Source organism: Xenopus tropicalis, chromosome 2 (assembly GCF_000004195.4).
Source record: "Xenopus tropicalis strain Nigerian chromosome 2, UCB_Xtro_10.0, whole genome shotgun sequence".
In the NCBI taxonomy this organism is placed as follows: Eukaryota; Metazoa; Chordata; class Amphibia; order Anura; family Pipidae; genus Xenopus; species Xenopus tropicalis.
In genome coordinates, this window is record NC_030678.2 from 171826976 (window position 1) to 171845723 (window position 18748).

Below are 18748 nucleotides of genomic sequence, written 5' to 3' on the forward strand. Positions count from 1 at the left end.
TACACAGCTAAAGGAAATCATCACACCTGGACTCTTTCATTTGAGTAAAGACACTATTGAAATGGCTTTGGCACCAATTATAACTGATAGCATCACTAAGCACCATTTATAAGGATATCATTTACAGGATATGCATGGCTCTTGTGTAATATATATATATTTATATACAGGCTTAAACAGGATACAGGGTTTCCAGTGAACTTGCTGGCCCCCAGGGCGCTCCCTCCATCCGCAGGTAAGTTTCGTTTAGGGGCATTTGGGGAGGGGGTCGGAGGGTGTTGGTGGCCTCTGTGTGGGGGTGGGTGAAGGCAGTGGGGGCCATTGGGGTGTACAGGGGCCCCTAAGGCAGAAGCCCCAGTGCTGCCTGTTATCATAGACCTATAAACTTAATGGATACGTTGGCAAGGGTGCCTCTTTAACCCAGTAAGGGTCCTTTTCCAATAATGGGGTTTAGAATATTATGGACCTACCTGTGTTTATCATGTGCAGCCCTGTAGTAAGGGGAGCGTTTATATAACACCCCTATGGTGGTAACAATACAGCTGCCTGAGTATTTATTCTGAGTATTAAGGTTCCGGCTCTATTTTGGGAACCTATCAAGGAACAGATTGCGCAACATAAATCATATTAAGTGCAATGATAACATTTTCTTGTTCCTCGACATTTCCGTGTAGCTGGTTTAAGTTTCAAGTGATTAAAAGTTTCTCCACTGACCTCAGTGTAACCAAACTCCCTATTTACCCTTGTGTAACTATACACCCTAGAGTACCTATTCTCTGTGATACCAGTGATTATCGGTGGGCAGGTCTGTGCCAGATTTCACGCATTACGGCAAAGGCTCGCCCTGGGAGGCCACAGTGTATGTGCCAGCTGGACCCACAGGGATTGGCTGCTGCTCACACTATTGTCCAAGATGCCATCTTTGTATGCTTTATGGGTATTATAATTGGGGTATTATCCCTTATTTGTGTAGGGCTGACATATCCCATCAGTCACTGATACAGTGGAGCTTACAATCTAATTTGCCTGCAGTAGAATCACACACACACATGCACAGTGCAGTATTGGGCTTTAGTGCTCCAATGGGATATTAATGAAATAGTCAGGGGGAGAGAGGAGAAGGAAGGGGGAGAAAGGAATAGTCAGGGGGAGAGAGGAGAAGGAAGGGGGAGAAAGGAATAGTCAGGAGGAGAGAGGAGAAGGAAGGGGGAGAAAGGAATAGTCAGGGGGAGAGAGGAGTAGGAAGGGGGAAAGAGGCGAAGGGAGTGGGAGAGAGGAGTAGTCAGGGGGAGAGAGGAGAAGGGAGTGGGAGAGAGGAGTAGTCAGGGGGAGAGAGGAGAAGGGAGGGGGAGAGAGGAGTAGTCAGGTGGAGAGAGGAGAAGGGAGGGGGAGAGAGGAATTGTCAGGGGGAGAGAGGAGAAGGGAGGGGGAGAGAGGAGTAGTCAGTAGGAGAGAGGAGAAGGGAGGGGGAGAGAGGAGTAGTCAGGTGGAGAGAGGAGAAGGGAGGGGAAGAGAGGAGTAGTCAGGGGGAGAGAGGAGAAGGGAGGGGGAGAGAGGAGTAGTCAGGGGGAGAGAGGAGAAGGGAGGGGGAGAGAGGAGTAGTCAGGTGGAGAGAGGAGAAGGGAGGGGGAGAGAGGAGTTGTCAGGTGGAGAGAGGAGACGGGAGGGGGAGAGAGGAGTTATCAGGGGGAGAGAGGAGTTATCAGGGGGAGAGAGGAGAAGGAAGGGGGAGGAATCAGTAGTCAGGGGGAGAGAGGAGAAGGAAGGGGGAGAAAGGAATAGTCAGGGGGAGAGAGGAGAAGGGAGGAGAAGAGAGAAGCAAATTGGGCAGACTCCTACTGTGCCTGAAGGATTTTTCTGAGAGAGGAAGTCAGAGACCGAAGAACATGTTTACAAAAAAGGATACAAGAAATCCTGTGTTTCTTTTGATAGAGGACTCTCTGTGAGTGCTTATCGCTGTATTTACACAGACCTTTCTGATAAAGCTTACTGACTTTTTACCTTTCCTTCTCCTTTAAGAGGCTTCACTAAACCTTTAACCTTTCAGTTATTTGTGTTTATGGCTCTGCATGTTTTGCTCCTGGATATCATTTCCAGCTCGGCGTGCCCTCGGCCCACTTCTCGGGTTAGAACCAGAAATATCTGTGTCTATAGTTACATCATCCTTCCGCACGGCATATTGTTGCAGTTCAGTCATTTACCAGGTGAGTGAGTTACTGACCGAGCAGGTAAACAACACCCCCCCTCCTCCGCATACAAACTTTTTATGTCTTTTTTTTTTTCCAAAACAAAAGTTATTATATGTCTGTCCCTTTCTGCACTGCTGGTTCCGACTCTAAAACAATGGGACAAATGTCAGCCAAGACTTTATTTCCCTACAATGCCTCGCAGGCTTTATTGCGGGTTCCCTACAATGCCTCGCAGGCTTTATTGCGGGTCTTTTAAGCAGGTTGCTTCTGCTACATTGATTTAATAGCCGGAACCAGCAGTGCAGAGAGAAATAACATTTGCAGTAAATGCATATTGAAAAGTTTAATTTTCTTTTGTTAAGCAAAAATGTTATTACCCCCCCCCCTATTAAAGTTTACTGCACACTGACTGCAGGCCCAATATTCTGCCCCCCCACCCCAACCTACCCACCCCTGCCCCTATGTCCTTTCCTTGGAGGATATTAATATCACCCCATGAACACCATGCCATGTGTATTGGCAGCGCTAGTGTTACATGGGCATAAGGGAGGCATTTGCTTTTGGTGCCAGAGGCTTGGGAATGTGTGATTCAGCCATTTTGGATTTAGGAGCGTGACTGTTGGGGGGCATGGGGGGCTGAGGGGCACTGACTGATAAACACTTTCAGTATGTGTTTATGTCTCATTATCTGACAGAGGAAAGTTTAAGGGGGGGCAGAAGGAAGGTGGCAGAGGTGGCAGAGCTGGGCCAATCAGTGAGGTGGGTTTACCAGAGCCGGGGCAAACATTGCTCCTGTTACAGTGCTACCCCCCCCCGTGGGTATCCTATTGCTGGGGAAGAGATCCTTGTTTCACTCTGCACCTATACGCCCGACTGCTGGAGATCAGGGTGCGAAGGGAGGGGGACCGACCCAGAGGCACTTAAAGGGGAAGTGTGCCACTAACAGGAGTCATTGGAAGGCAGCTGAGTGGAGGTACTCTCCAGTTACAAACACTTTGCTCTTTGCACTGCAGGAAAGACCCCCCCCCAGGGTCGGACACTGGGAAAAATCCTGGTGGGCACCGGCTTTAGTGGGCCCCAGCGGCCCAGTCCGACCCTTACCTGCGCTCCCCCTGCCCGACCGATCCTCCCCATACGCATTAAATTACGCACGTTTGGGGGAGGATGTCGGGTGAGGGGCCCTGCGAGGGAGGTCAGGGGGGCCCCTGCGAGGGGGGGGAGGAGGGAATTAGGGGATATGGCTGGCGGGGGCACCTGCAGGGTTGAGTAAGGACTGGGGTCCCAATAAAGAGGCTGAGTAAGGACTGGGGTCCCAATAAAGAGGTTGAGTAAGGACTGGGGTCCCAATAAAGAGGTTGAGTAAGGACTGGGGTCCCAATAAAGAGGCTGAGTAAGGACTGGGGTCCCAATAAAGAGGTTGAGTAAGGACTGGGGTCCCAATAAAGAGGTTGAGTAAGGACTGGGGTCCCAATAAAGAGGTTGAGTAAGGACTGGGGTCCCAATAAAGAGGTTGAGTAAGGACTGGGGTCCCAATAAAGAGGCTGAGTAAGGACTGGGGTCCCAATAAAGAGGCTGAGTAAGGACTGGGGTCCCAATAAAGAGGTTGAGTAAGGACTGGGGTCCCAATAAAGAGGTTGAGTAAGGACTGGGGTCCCAATAAAGAGGTTGAGTAAGGACTGGGGTCCCAATAAAGAGGCTGAGTAAGGACTGGGGTCCCAGTCCGACACTGGTTGTAGGGACTACTAGGAGTAAAGCTGGAGTCACCTAATAAGTCACATACAAATGGCTCTAGCACTTTATTTTTGCAACTTTGCAACAATGACCCCACTGCCCTGCCTTAGTGGCAGCACCCAGTGCCCCAGTGCCAGCACCCAATGTCAGCCACTGCAATTCGGGCTGGCACTTCATAGAGGCACTAGCCAGGACCCACTAGAGGGGGCTTCACAAAGACATAGGACACTCCTGCTTTCAAGAGGTTCTGCAGCAGCTGCAGGATCCCCCAGGCATGTGGTGCCCCAGGGTGACAGTCAGCTCCGTGTCTCTCCTGCCTGACTGCCTGGTACAGATTTCTCCCCCCAAGCCCCTCCCACAGTGGGCGGAGCCAGCCCCCGAAGCTGTCCATGTTCCCAATAGCGGAGGGTACGGGCCATTCATTCTGTGGCTGCAGCGCACAAAGGCCGGTGGGAGCTCCGGGCCGCGGCACAGGGGGGCACAGGGGGCACAGGTAGGTGTAACCCTATGGGGGGGCCGGGCACATACTGGCTGGGTAACTCTCCCGGGGGTGCGGGGGGGGGGGGGGATAGGCTGGCACTGGGCGCACAGACTGGGGGGGGGGGGCAGTGTCTGCACTAAATGTGGGACTGGGGGGCGAAAATGGCATCTTTGTGCTTCTTCCTCTCCCCCCACCTCCTCATCATTTATCTCACTCACACATTGTATCCCCCTATTAACCCCTTCCCTACTAATATGTAATATATATATCCCACTCACACATTGTATCCCCTATTAACCCCTTCCCTACTAATATGTAATATATATATCCCACTCACACATTGTATCCCCTATTAACCCCTTCCCTACTAATATGTAATATATATATCCCACTCACACATTGTATCCCCCTATTAACCCCTTCCCTACTAATATGTAATATATATATCCCACTCACACATTGTATCCCCCCCATTAACACTTCCCTTCTAATATGTAATATATATATCCCACTCACACATTGTATCCCCCTATTAACCCCTTCCCTACTAATATATAATATATATATCCCACTCACACATTGTATCCCCCCCATTAACCCTTCCCTACTAATATGTAATATATATATCCCACTCACACATTGTATCCCCCCATTAACCCTTCCCTACTAATATGTAATATATATATCCCACTCACACATTGTATCCCCCCATTAACCCTTCCCTACTAATATGTAATATATATATCCCACTCATACATTGTATCCCCCCATTAACCCTTCCCTACTAATATGTAATATATATATCCCACTCATACATTGTATCCCCCTATTAACCCATTCCCTACTAATAATATGTAATATATTTATCCCACTCACACATTGTATCCCCCCATTAACCCTTTTTACATACATTACATTAACATTTATTTATAAAGCGCCAACATATCCCGCAGCGCTGTACAATAAGTGGGTTACATACATTGGGCATACAGAGTAACATATAAAGCAATCAATAACCGATACAGGAGGGGAAGAGAGCCCTGCCCAAAAGAGCTTACAATCTACAACCCTTCCCTACTAATATGTAATATATATATCCCACTCACACATTGTATCCCCCCATTAACCCTTCCCTACTAATATGTAATATATATATCCCACTCACACATTGTATCCCCCTATTAACCCCTTTCCTACTAATATGTAATATATATATCCCACTCACACATTGTATCCCCCTATTAACCCATTCCCTACTAATAATATGTAATATATATATATATCCCACTCACACATTGTATCCCCCCCCATTAACCCTTCCTTACTAATATATAATATATTTTATCCCACTCACACATTGTATCCACCTATTAACCCCTTTCCTACTAATATGTAATATATTTATCCCACTCACACATTGTATCCCCCTATTAACCCATTCCCTATTAATAATATGTAATATATATATATCCCACTCACACATTGTATCCCCCCATTAACCCTTCCCTACTAATATGTAATATATATATCCCACTCACACATTGTATCCCCCTATTAACCCATTCCCTACTAATAATGTCATATATATATATATATATATATATATCACACTCATGCATTGTATCCGCCATTAATCCCTTAGCTTCTAATAATATGTAAGTAATATATATTCTACTCACACATTGTATCCCCCCATTAACCCCTTAGCTACTACTGATATGTAATATATATATATATGTATCCTACTCACACATTGTATTCCCCCTATTAACCGTTTAAGCTACTAATGATATGTAATATACAGTATATATTCCACTCACAGCATGTATCCCCCTATTAACCCCTTAGTTAATAATGCAAATATTATTTGTATATATATTCCACTCACAGTTAATGCAATGCATTCCCCTATTAACCCCTCAGTTACTAATGTACATGCTGTATATCCCACCTGCAGGTGCAGATCCCATTTACACGCATGTTTATGCTGTATACCTGCTGTGTAGCATCATGTGATGTGGGAGATCCTGCTTCTAACCCCTCCGAGACTATTTGTGTTGTACCTGTTAGGTTGTATGTTCTGCCATTAACCCCTCAGGGGCAGTGTAAGTGTTCCTTGTATGTCAGGCGTTGGGGGATAATTGCATAAAGTTGTATCTGTAAACCCCTGGTTATTTGCCCAGGGTAATGCTATATATTCTATTACTGACTCCTAGGTGGACTGTGCTGTTTATATAAGATGTGTATTGTATTTTGCTCTTATTTTGCCATTAACCCTATGTAATATTCTGACTGTATGTGTTTGATATGATGGTAAATGTAGTTATTACTTGTTCTGTTCAGTGTGAGTCTTGTTCCAGCCTCTTTTACTTTGTACCTACCTCTCTATTACCCTAAGATCTACCTATCTCCTTTAGTGGATATATTACATTTTTCACATTCAACCCCTTTGTTCAAAAGGGGGAGACAATAGGGGGGTGGTCCCTCTTCACCTTCAGGTCCCGTCCCCCAAGGAGTAATTCCATCTCCAGATTGGCCAGTGGCTCAGTCAGTCTGTAGCGGATCAATTGGTCGGATCAATAAGGCATCCTTGAGCTCTTGTTAAAAAAATGTCTAGAGCTTCCCTTGATTTTGGAACCACCCCCCAGTAGATGTGGTACAGTCCATGTAAGCGGCACTATATAGCAGGAAGGGGTATGTTCTTGGGTGGGCAGAGCTTTCCTTAGGGGGTAGCAGCCAGGTTGGTTACTCTGCCCAACTCCCAGCATCCTCTGACTCAGAGCAGCCTTTGAATAAGAATAAATACCTTATGTTTTCTGTTATTTACGCCAGGGATGCCAGACTAGCACACCAGCTGCTATTAGGAAGTACCACTGTGGATACAGGGGGTTAGTAACATACACCCACTGGTGGGTGGGCAAGGAGGGTCAGCGATGCTAATATAGTTGCTCTCATTGATAAGTATAGGTGTGTGCCACTTGCAGCCCTAAGGCTGTTGTTGGACTTCCTGGTGGGGAATGATGGGAATTGTAGTTCAATGTAGAGCCAGAAGATCTATTGATACGTTGCAAACTGCGTTTAATGTAGCAATTAGTAACCCCAGGCACCTCCCCATGGCACATGTACCAACCAACAAAAACAACAATATTATTAGGTTGGCACTTATGCTCCCAATTGAATGTCCGTCCCGGGGCAGAAACGCTATTTATTAACTAAGCAAGGTGTATAAGAATTCCAGAGCTTTCTGCACGCCGCTTTTCCATGGGCAGACAATCTCGTTAGCTGACCGGGACCGGGAAATCGCTGTCTGTCTTGTGCGCGTCTGCCTGGCTTCTTGGCTATAGATGGGTCTGGCCTTGAGAATTTTCATTATTTGCATGATTCATTATTGGTCGGTTGAGCTGGATAATTCAGATTGACTATAGACAGGTAGGCAAATATTTCTTTGGTCAAGGGCAAGATAATTCTATGAAATAAATGGGAATCACAGCAGGAAAGTCACAGTTAGTATAGTTGCTAGGGTCTGTAATACCAGTCAGTATGGTCGCTAGGGTCTGTAGTCACAATCAGTATGGTCGCTAGTCACAGCCAGTATAGTTGCTAGGGTCTGTAGTCACAGTTAGTATGGTCGCTGGGGTCTGTAGTCACAGTTAGTATGGTTGCTAGGGTCTGTAGTCACAGTTAGTATGGTTGTTGGGGTCTGTAGTCACAGTTAGTATGGTCGCTGGGGTCCGTAGTCACAGTTAGTATGGTTGCTGGGGTCTGTAGTCACAGTTAGTATGGTTGCTGGGGTCTGTAGTCACAGTTAGTATGGTTGCTGGGGTCTGTAGTCACAGTTAGCATGGTTGCTGGGGTCTGTAGTCACAGTTAGTATGGTCGCTGGGGTCTCTAGTCACAGTTAGCATGGTTGCTGGGGTCTGTAGTCACAGTTAGTATGGTCGCTGGGGTCTGTAGTCACAGTTAGTATGGTTGCTGGGGTCTCTAGTCACAGTTAGCATGGTTGCTGGGGTCTGTAGTCACAGTATGGTCGCTGGGGTCTGTAGTCACAGTTAGTATGGTCGCTGGGGTCTGTAGTCACAGTTAGCATGGTTGCTGGGGTCTGTAGTCACAGTATGGTCGCTGGGGTCTGTAGTCACAGTTAGTATGGTCGCTGGGGTCCGTAGTCACAGTTAGTATGGTCGCTGGGGTCTGTAGTCACAGTTAGTATGGTCGCTGGGGTCTGTAGTCACAGTTAGTATGGTTGCTAGGGTCTGTAGTCACAGTTAGTATGGTCGCTGGGGTCTGTAATCACAGTTAGTATGGTTGCTAGGGTCTGTGACCCTAACAGCCAGTTTCAGTTTTAAACCAGAAAGTTGTAGAACAAAGTAAAATAATTCAAGGGGCCTGTGGCACTGCGGGAAACCAGTTTTAGGGCTTTAATTAACATAACTCAGACCAACATGCCGGGCAAATTCCTAAGTTACTCTATATAAACAACACCCCCCCCCAGTCCACTGGCCAAAAAGATCAACCTGTCCAACCTGTGGCCTTCCAGCTGTCAGTGGGATGTGGGAGTTGCAGTTTAACAACATCTACACGTATGAACGTAATACAAATATGTCATACCATTGTTCCGCACTTACCAACACTTTTTCTATAAGGGACCCAGGCCAATGATTTGACTTCCCCTTTACTCAATCCCCATTTCATATATGCTGTTCCTGCTGGATCTAGTACTTCCCTCCCTTCTCCAGCTAATTGGTATGGTCTGAATAGGGCAGTTGTAGAACTGAAGCAATTACTTTGAATCTTGTTTGCGATGATCAGATAACTTTCAGTATGTTACATAATTCACCATTCTTAGCAACTTTTCAGTTGGTCTTCATTTTTTATACTTTTTAAGTTATTTGCTTTCCTCTTCTGATTCTTTCCAACTTTCTAATAGGGGGTCACTGACCCCGACAGCCAAACACTCTACGAGGCTACAATTGTATTATTAATATTACATTTTATCCCCTATCTTTCTATTCAGGCCCTCGTCTATTCATATTCCAGTCTCTTATTCGAACTCCTTGCCGGTTGCTAGGGTAAACTGGAACCTAGCAACCAGATAGCAGCTGAAATTCCAAACTCGAGAGCTGCTGAACACAAAGTTAAATAATTCAACAAATAATAAAAAAAAAAAGAAAGACCAGTTGCAAATTGCATGCTTTGTATCAAGTGTGAACAACCCTTTTATGTAATGAATTGTAAGTCAGTTTTCCTCCAGGTCGTGCTTCTGCTTCATTGCTTCCGGAGTCAGAACCAGCAGTGCAGAGAATATAAACAGACTCAGCAAAACCCCCTGACAAGGTTTAAGGAATATACACTGGGAAATCTGCTTAGAATGATATTATACAAGTTGGGAGAGATTTATTCCTACCCCTGGGGCTGTAAGTGGGTGACCTACTTTGGGAAGATAAATATTGATTATGTCTCTAAGCCTATTGGGCAGGGGGGGGGCGCATTCCGGCTCCATTCATAAGTACTGCCCCCACTGTACAATAAGGATTGTGTCCCGAATACTTGCCCTTTCCAGTCATGTGACCCGGCGGCAGATATTTAGGTTAATAAGACCAAACCGGCTTCGTTAGGGTTTCTTTCCGCAGGTTCAGGTGAGGCTTTTACATTCCAAAGCGGCTGGAGAGCGAAATCAGGCGCCAAACAAATAATATCCTGTTACGTATGGGGATTTATCTGCTATACAGGGAAATAACAGCAACTCTCCAATATCATATAAATGTGATTGTTATTGAAAGCAGCGTCTGTCTGATCATTCCTATTCTCTGCACTGCTTGTTCTGACCGATGAAGCAATGCAGCAAATGCCAGCTATCCTCCAGCCAAGATCCCACAATGCTTTTTATGCAAGTATTGGAAATAAACAGTCAGTACAGGTATGGGATCCCATAGACTCCATTGTAATCAAATAATTCACATTTTTAAAAATGATTTCATTTTTCTCTGTAATAATAAAACAGTACCTGTACTTGATCCCAACTAAGATATAATTACCCCTTATTGGGGGCAGAACAGCCCTATTGGGTTTATTTAATGGTTAAATGATTCCCTTTTCTCTGTAATAATAAAACAGTACCTGTACTTGATCCCAACTAAGATATAATTACCCCTTATTGGGGGCAGAACAGCCCTATTGGGTTTATTTAATGGTTAAATAATTCCCTTTTCTCTGTAATAATAAAACAGTACCTGTACTTGATCCCAACTAAGATATAATTACCCCTTATTGGGGCAGAACAGCCCTATTGGGTTTATTTAATGGTTAAATGATCCCCTTTTCTCTGTAATAATAAAACAGTTCCTGTACTTGATCCCAACTAAGATATAATTACCCCTTATTGGGGCAGAACAGCCCTATTGGGTTTATTTAATGGTTAAATGATTCCCTTTTCTCTGTAATAATAAAACAGTTCCTGTACTTGATCCCAACTAAGATATAATTACCCCTTATTGGGGCAGAACAGCCCTATTGGGTTTATTTCATGGTTAAATGATCCCCTTTTCTCTGTAATAATAAAACAGTTCCTGTACTTGATCCCAACTAAGATATAATTACCCCTTATTGGGGCAGAACAGCCCTATTGGGTTTATTTAATGGTTAAATGATTCCCTTTTCTCTGTAATAATAAAACAGTTCCTGTACTTGATCCCAACTAAGATATAATTACCCCTTATTGGGGCAGAACAGCCCTATTGGGTTTATTTAATGGTTAAATGATTCCCTTTTCTCTGTAATAATAAAACAGTTCCTGTACTTGATCCCAACTAAGATATAATTACCCCTTATTGGGGCAGAACAGCCCTATTGGGTTTATTTCATGGTTAAATGATCCCCTTTTCTCTGTAATAATAAAACAGTTCCTGTACTTGATCCCAACTAAGATATAATTACCCCTTATTGGGGCAGAACAGCCCTATTGGGTTTATTTAATGGTTAAATGATTCCCTTTTCTCTGTAATAATAAAACAGTTCCTGTACTTGATCCCAACTAAGATATAATTAACCCTTATTGGGGACAGAACAGCCCTATTGGGTTTATTTCATGGTTAAATGATTCCCTTTTCTCTGTAATAATAAAACAGTACCTGTACTTGATCCCAACTAAGATATAATGACCCCTTATTGGATGGAAACAATCCTATTTGGTTTATTTAATGTTTAAATGACTTTTTAGTAAACTTAAAGCATGGAGATCCAAACTACGGAAAGATCCCTTATCCGGAAGACCCCAGGTCTATATATAGCAAAAAAAAAGCTTGAGAAAGGGTCCGGAGGGTCCCGAAACGTTGCTCTTTGCTTGTTTTTATGTACTTGGGCAAATAAAATACAATTTTTTCACGATTTACATCTTCAGTGTGCTACTGGATTTTTTTTTTTTTTTGCTGTTGGATATTGACCCCCATGCAAGGTGAGGTTCTTCCAGTATTTGCACCTGATACCCGTTTGGGTAAGTTAACAGAGGGTTGAGCTCCCCAATACTGCTATTCCCAGGTCTATATATAGGCATAAAGGTTGAACTTGATAGACATATGTCTTTTTTCAACCTAACTTACCATGTTACTAAGTTACAGTCTTCAAACACAGCAGCTAGGAGGCTCTTCATATACCGATTAATACTGGACAGGTTGGACCAAACCCTGCCTATTCCAGACCCAGGTCATAGGCTTAACTTTTAGTAAACTTTTCCCTACTTATAAATTCCAGGCCACACCCTATCCCTCCCATGATGTCACTACCCATGTCTGATGTCATCAAAGGTTGCTGATAACCCTCCAAGGCTATGTTATTTTGTATGTTAGACTGTGACTTGGAAAGAGATGCACATTGCAGTTGGTCGTGTTTGCAGCTGCTGGTTTTTTTTTTGGTACTACAAGATGCTTCTACAAGATGCCTCTGAAGGAATATGTATAGGGATGATATGTCTCATCTCAGCAGAGCAAACACAATGGCAGCTCCAACTCACATAAATATGACACTTTATTAATAACACTCTCAGTCCAGAATAATCTACACTACTGTTTTTAGTTTATTAAGAAATAAAGGCAAAGTAAACCTACTAACAAGGTACAGTTTTCCTTTATAAACCTGTATTGTGGCGTGTAATTGCAGAGGGCAAGATGATGTGACGATAGGTGGGTGGGGCCCCTGAGACCTCAAGATGATACGCCTGGGGAAGCTGAAGGTTGTACGGCGGCGCCTCCTGCAGCGCTATGAGCATCAGCCATTCGTATCCCTGCTGGCGGGATTGTACAGCTGCCGATGGAAACGCTATCAGCGCCAGAAGACAGAGCCCGGGCAGTGCTGCTGCAAGCTGGTAAGGTCTATGGCTGTATGTGAAAGGGGTGTGGCCTGCATGAAAGGGGTGTGGTTTAATTAAATATGGGATCTGACTACAGTGTCTCAGCATATAGAGAGCCTGTAGTTGCGCTGCAAGTTGGAGTGATATCCCCCCCCCTCACCCCCAGCAGCCGATCAGCAGAACAATGGGAAGGGAGCAAGATAGCAGCTCCCAGTAGGTATCAGAATAGCACTCAATAGTAAGAAATCCAAGTCCGGCTTGGGACTCCTCCAGTTACATGGGAGTAGGAGAAACAATAGGTTAGCTGAAAGCAGTTCTAATGTGTAGCGCTGGCTCCTTCTGAAAGCTCAGACTCAGGCACACTTTACTGCTGCGCTGCAAGTTGGAGTGATATCCCCTCACCCCCAACAGCCGATCAGCAGAACAATGGGAAGGGAGCAAGATAGCAGCTCCCAGTAGGTATCAGAATAGCACTCAATAGTAAGAAATCCAAGTCCGGCTTGGGACTCCTCCAGTTACATGGGAGTAGGAGAAACAATAGGTTAGCTGAAAGCAGTTCTAATGTGTAGCGCTGGCTGAAAGCTCAGACTCAGGCACACTTTACTGCTGCGCTGCAAGTTGGAGTGATATCCCCCCCCCCTCACCCCCAGCAGCCGATCAGCAGAACAATGGGAAGGGAGCAAGATAGCAGCTCCCAGTAGGTATCAGAATAGCACTCAATAGTAAGAAATCCAAGTCCGGCTTGGGACTCCTCCAGTTACATGGGAGTAGGAGAAACAATAGGTTAGCTGAAAGCAGTTCTAATGTGTAGCGCTGGCTGAAAGCTCAGACTCAGGCACAAGGCACTGAGATGGCGCCTACACACCAATATTACAGCTACAAATACATTTGTTGGTTCAAGAATAAAAGGTTAAATGACAGAGGGAATTATTTGCTGTGTAACAGTGTCATTTAGAAATAAAAGTATATCATAAAAACCACGACAGTAAGGTATAACCTCCTCACCCACAGATAATCAGGAATAAAGTCACCTTGCAGTTCCCGTATAAAGGCTCAGTTGCAGGTATAGATGTCTTTGGTGACTTCTAATAATACCCTTGTAATGTACAAGCGCAGATATAATATCTACTAGGTAATTAAATATAATGCCACATTGTGCTATTTTCACGGCCAGGCCTCCCAGGGAGCCAACTTACACTGTGTCCTTTCAGCTTTATATTTCAGAAACTCACTAAAATACCTGTCATTGCATTCTGCATCACTGCATGAAACGCGTCGCCCCTGATCAGCCCCTAAATTCCTTGTATCTGGTTATAGAAAGTGAGATGTTTGGGCTTGTTTTGATGTTCAAGTAACATTAAAACTTAATTTAAAGGTGAACTACCCCTTTAATGCTATGATATAATGGGTAGAATGAATACTGTGCTAGCAATGTTAAACATACCCAGACTGTAAGGTATAAATAATGGCGGGGGGACTACGTACACCTTTGTGGGTGGCAGAAAATATCAATTCTTTCCAGCCAGGGTTCCAGTGCCATTTAACAGCAGCCTCAGTAATACAGTACATGAGAATGTGTATATTACGCCCAGACATGCCAACATGCTAACTTGCAGCAGACAGTTCAAAAACAAATGCTGATTGGCTGCTTTTGGAAACTGCAGTTTTGCAATTTAACTTAACGGCCCCCGAGTGTCCAGGGAAGCGCGTCTGAGCTCATATCGACCGTGAAGAAAAGGGATTTTCAGCATTCCGTTTAAATAAATGTGTTAAAGAGCCCCACACAACACAGAAACCCCCAATACCCCTATCCCTGTAATCTGTTCCTTCAATAAGTAGGAATAAATCCCATGTTTATATGCTGAAATCCAGCTGCAAAACTGTTCTACTCTTTCTGCATCATTTGTAATCCTGGCAGGGGAGGAGGGACTAAACCACTGATGTTACAGATTGTAACAACTTCCCCACAGCTTACAGACAGCATGCAGGAACTACATAACCCACAATGCATTGCACTGTGATGTTCCTTTCCTTATTGGCATCGCGTGTGCAGCAGGGAATTGTGGGATTGGGAGGAGGCAGGCTGAAGGCTGAGGGACAGGCGACTACTGTTACATTTTATTTGAGTCACAAAGTAGTCAGCCAGATCAGCAGGGGAACAGGGGGCGGGTCTTAGTGAACAGGGGGCGTGGCTTAGGGGACAGGGGGCAGGGCTTAGGGAACTGTCCCAAACCAGATTATTACATTAAACATCATGAAGAGGCTGCAGATTTTTTAATTGATGTATATTGCAAAGTTGCTTGAAATTATGTTTAAGTTGTGTTTGGGTGGAGTTCCCCTTTAATGTTACCTTCTCATACGACAAGGACCGTGGGAGTGTAAGATCATTTGCAGCTGGTTTTGTCTTTTTGAATTACTGTGTTTAATGCATATAATAATATGTATAATTGTATTTTTACGATTGTATTTATGATTGTACATCGGCCATATTGTGAGAGACTTGATTATATGTATTAAGAGGTAGTTAATCTGGAAATTGTCACTTATATCGTTAATTTGTATTGGGATATTTAGAGAGCACCCAATGCTGTAAGGAAGTGGTGTAACGTTTGGGTGCTGGGCATTGAATAAGAATTCCAGGCCCCCACACTATGGGGGGACGACGGAGTGAGAGTGGGGTTGGGTTTCCCAGCTGCCAGATGACCCCCCCCTGCTCATTGTTTGCGGCTGTGGAGGGGCTGGAACCATATGGCCGACCCCTGCTGAATGGTATTGGCTTTTATTGCTTTATTGGGTTCAAGTGACTTGTGGGTGTGTGAAAATAAAACACAGGGGTAAATGTCCCTTCATTTTGCTTGAGTAATAACGTCGACCCATTTTCCCACCCTCTGTGGGGCAGTTGGAGTTTCTGTCCTGGATATTATTGGGTTAAATTGCTCTGAGCTGTGATCCCCAACAATTACAGAAATGGCAGATAAGAAACGAAGGGATGTGAAGGACTCCCGTGATGCCCTCGCTGCCTCAGGGCTGGTTCCATCTAAAGCCATAAGTCATGTTTCCTGACAGTCACCAGCCGAGCCGGGTGATGTTTCCTTATGCCATCATTGCGCCACGGGGCATTCCCGGCACAGCAGCCCAACCACATGGTTCCCCAGTCACTTGTAGGAATCCGTTCCTCATTAAGCATGAATTGCGTGGCACTAATCACACACGGTCACTGCTCGTCTCTGGGAGAATCGAGCAATTAATTACAGAGCATGACGGGGTGCTCATAATGTTTTGTTCATTGTATTTTGTTCAGTGCCTTGTGCCTGAGTCTGAGCTTTCAGCCAGCGCTACACATTAGAACTGCTTTCAGCTAACCTATTGTTTCTCCTACTCCCATGTAACTGGAGGAGTCCCAAGCCGGACTTGGATTTCTTACTATTGAGTGCTATTCTGATACCTACTGGGAGCTGCTATCTTGCTCCCTTCCCATTGTTCTGCTGATCGGCTGCTGGGGGGGGAGGGGGAGGGGATATCACTCCAACTTGCAGCGCAGCAGTAAAGTGTGCCTGAGTCTGAGCTTTCAGCCAGCGCTACACATTAGAACTGCTTTCAGCTAACCTATTGTTTCTCCTACTCCCATGTAACTGGAGGAGTCCCAAGCCGGACTTGGATTTCTTACTATTGAGTGCTATTCTGATACCTACTGGGAGCTGCTATCTTGCTCCCTTCCCATTGTTCTGCTGATCGGCTGCTGGGGGGGGAGGGGGAGGGGATATCACTCCAACTTGCAGCGCAGCAGTAAAGTGTGCCTGAGTCTGAGCTTTCAGCCAGCGCTACACATTAGAACTGCTTTCAGCTAACCTATTGTTTCTCCTACTCCCATGTAACTGGAGGAGTCCCAAGCCGGACTTGGATTTCTTACTATTGAGTGCTATTCTGATACCTACTGGGAGCTGCTATCTTGCTCCCTTCCCATTGTTCTGCTGATCGGCTGCTGGGGGGGGAGGGGGAGGGGATATCACTCCAACTTGCAGCGCAGCAGTAAAGTGTGCCTGAGTCTGAGCTTTCAGCCAGCGCTACACATTAGAACTGCTTTCAGCTAACCTATTGTTTCTCCTACTCCCATGTAACTGGAGGAGTCCCAAGCCGGACTTGGATTTCTTACTATTGAGTGCTATTCTGATACCTACTGGGAGCTGCTATCTTGCTCCCTTCCCATATTTCTGTTGATCGGCTGATCGGAAATAAACATGTTTTTATGACGGTATTGCTTTGGGCATTATGTTTCTTCCCATGCAGCTACAAAACCCCGAGGGCAAAAATGTCCCATGTACCCTAAGAGAGAACCAAGGCTTCCAGGCTTTGTAACAAGCCCAATATTTCAGACTTGTGCTGGAAATATATTATCCCCCCCCCCTATAAGGTGCACAAACATAAGGATGTTTGTGCACCTTATTGGGGGGGGATTAGATATTTAATCAGATTCTCCTGCCCAGTTAAATCCCTCAGTCTAATAAATCCCTTCTTATTTATTATCCAGACAAGGATAACACAGTGAGGGGTTGGATTACTAATACAGGACGTGTTCCTGATGCCTGGGCCACGCGGCTGGATGGGGTGGGGGTTACAGTAGTGACTTGGTTAGATGTGGCCCCCCCCATGTTGAGCAGTTGGGCAAATAGCTCCCCCCGTTGCCCCACCGCGCTGCTCTCTGCACGGAATGACACATAATGATACCCTACGTATCTGTACCAGGTATTATGTTTTGTTCGATGATGGATGCAGTTGTCATGGCAACGAGCTATTGCATTTATCTTGTAGAACACTAGTAAACGGTACTTGATTATTGAACAGAAAGTATATAAATAAAATATAACCTTGGGCTTTGTGTTTTATTTCAACTTACGTGCGTTTCCCCCTCATTGTCTGTTACCCATGTACCTTCCCTTGTTGTTGTCACACTGAGTTCTTTATCCCTTTTCTCCTCTGCATTAACCTTTCTTCCTTCTCTTGTTCTCATTGTTATTTTCCCCCCATTACATTTTCCCTTATTGCCCTTTCCTTACAGTTAACGTTTAGTATGTTATAGAATGGCCAATTCTAAGCAACTTTTCAATTGGTCTTCTCTCCTTTCTTTCAAACAAGTCCCTGGTTGCTAAGGTAATTTAGATACTAGCAACCAAATTGCTGCTGAAACTCCAATCTGGAGAGCTGCCAAACAAAAACTGAAATAAATAAAATAAAAGCTCTAGTGGACCCAACACACCCCAGTCTTACCCGGGTTCCCCGCAAAAATCTTTATATGTACAGGTATGGGACCTGGGGTTTTCGGGATAAGGGGTCTTTCTGTAATTTGGATCTCCATACCTTAAGTCCACTGAAAAATCATTTAAACATTATTAAACCCAATAGTTCTGCCCCCAATAAGGGGTAATTATATCTTAGTTGGGATCAAGTACAGGTACTGTTTTATTATTACAGAGAAAAGGGAATCATTTAACCATGAAATAAACCCAATAGGGCTGTTCTGCCCCAATAAGGGGTAATTATATCTTAGTTGGGATCAAGTACAGGTACTGTTTTATTATTACAGAGAAAAGGGAATCATTTAACCATTAAATAAACCCAATAGGGCTGTTCTGCCCCAATAAGGGGTAATTATATCTTAGTTGGGATCAAGTACAGGTACTGTTTTATTATTACAGAGAAAAGGGAATCATTTAACCATTAAATAAACCCAATAGGGCTGTTCTGCCCCAATAAGGGGTAATTATATCTTAGTTGGGATTAAGTACAGGTACTGTTTTATTATTACAGAGAAAAGGGAATCATTTAACCATTAATTAAACCCAATAGGGCTGTTCTGCCCCCAATAAGGGGTAATTATATCTTAGTTGGGATCAAGTACAGGTACTGTTTTATTATTACAGAGAAAAGGGAATCATTTAACCATGAAATAAACCCAATAGGGCTGTTCTGCCCCCAATAAGGGGTAATTATATCTTAGTTGGGATCAAGTAC

General features: G+C 44.5%; 1 protein-coding gene across 1 annotated transcript in view; it reads left to right on the forward strand.

Moving 5' to 3' along the window:
* The first annotated feature begins 4314 nt into the window (after nt 1-4314).
* The window catches only part of LOC100491166 (glycerophosphodiester phosphodiesterase domain-containing protein 5-like), a 37487-nt gene continuing 23053 nt past the window's right edge, over nt 4315-18748 (forward strand). Inside the window, exons 1-2 of the mRNA XM_031897360.1 lie at nt 4315-4413; nt 12550-12754. Of these exons, the coding sequence (XP_031753220.1) occupies nt 12599-12754 (156 nt within the window). The 5' untranslated portion in view covers nt 4315-4413; nt 12550-12598. The remainder of the gene's footprint in view (nt 4414-12549; nt 12755-18748) is intronic.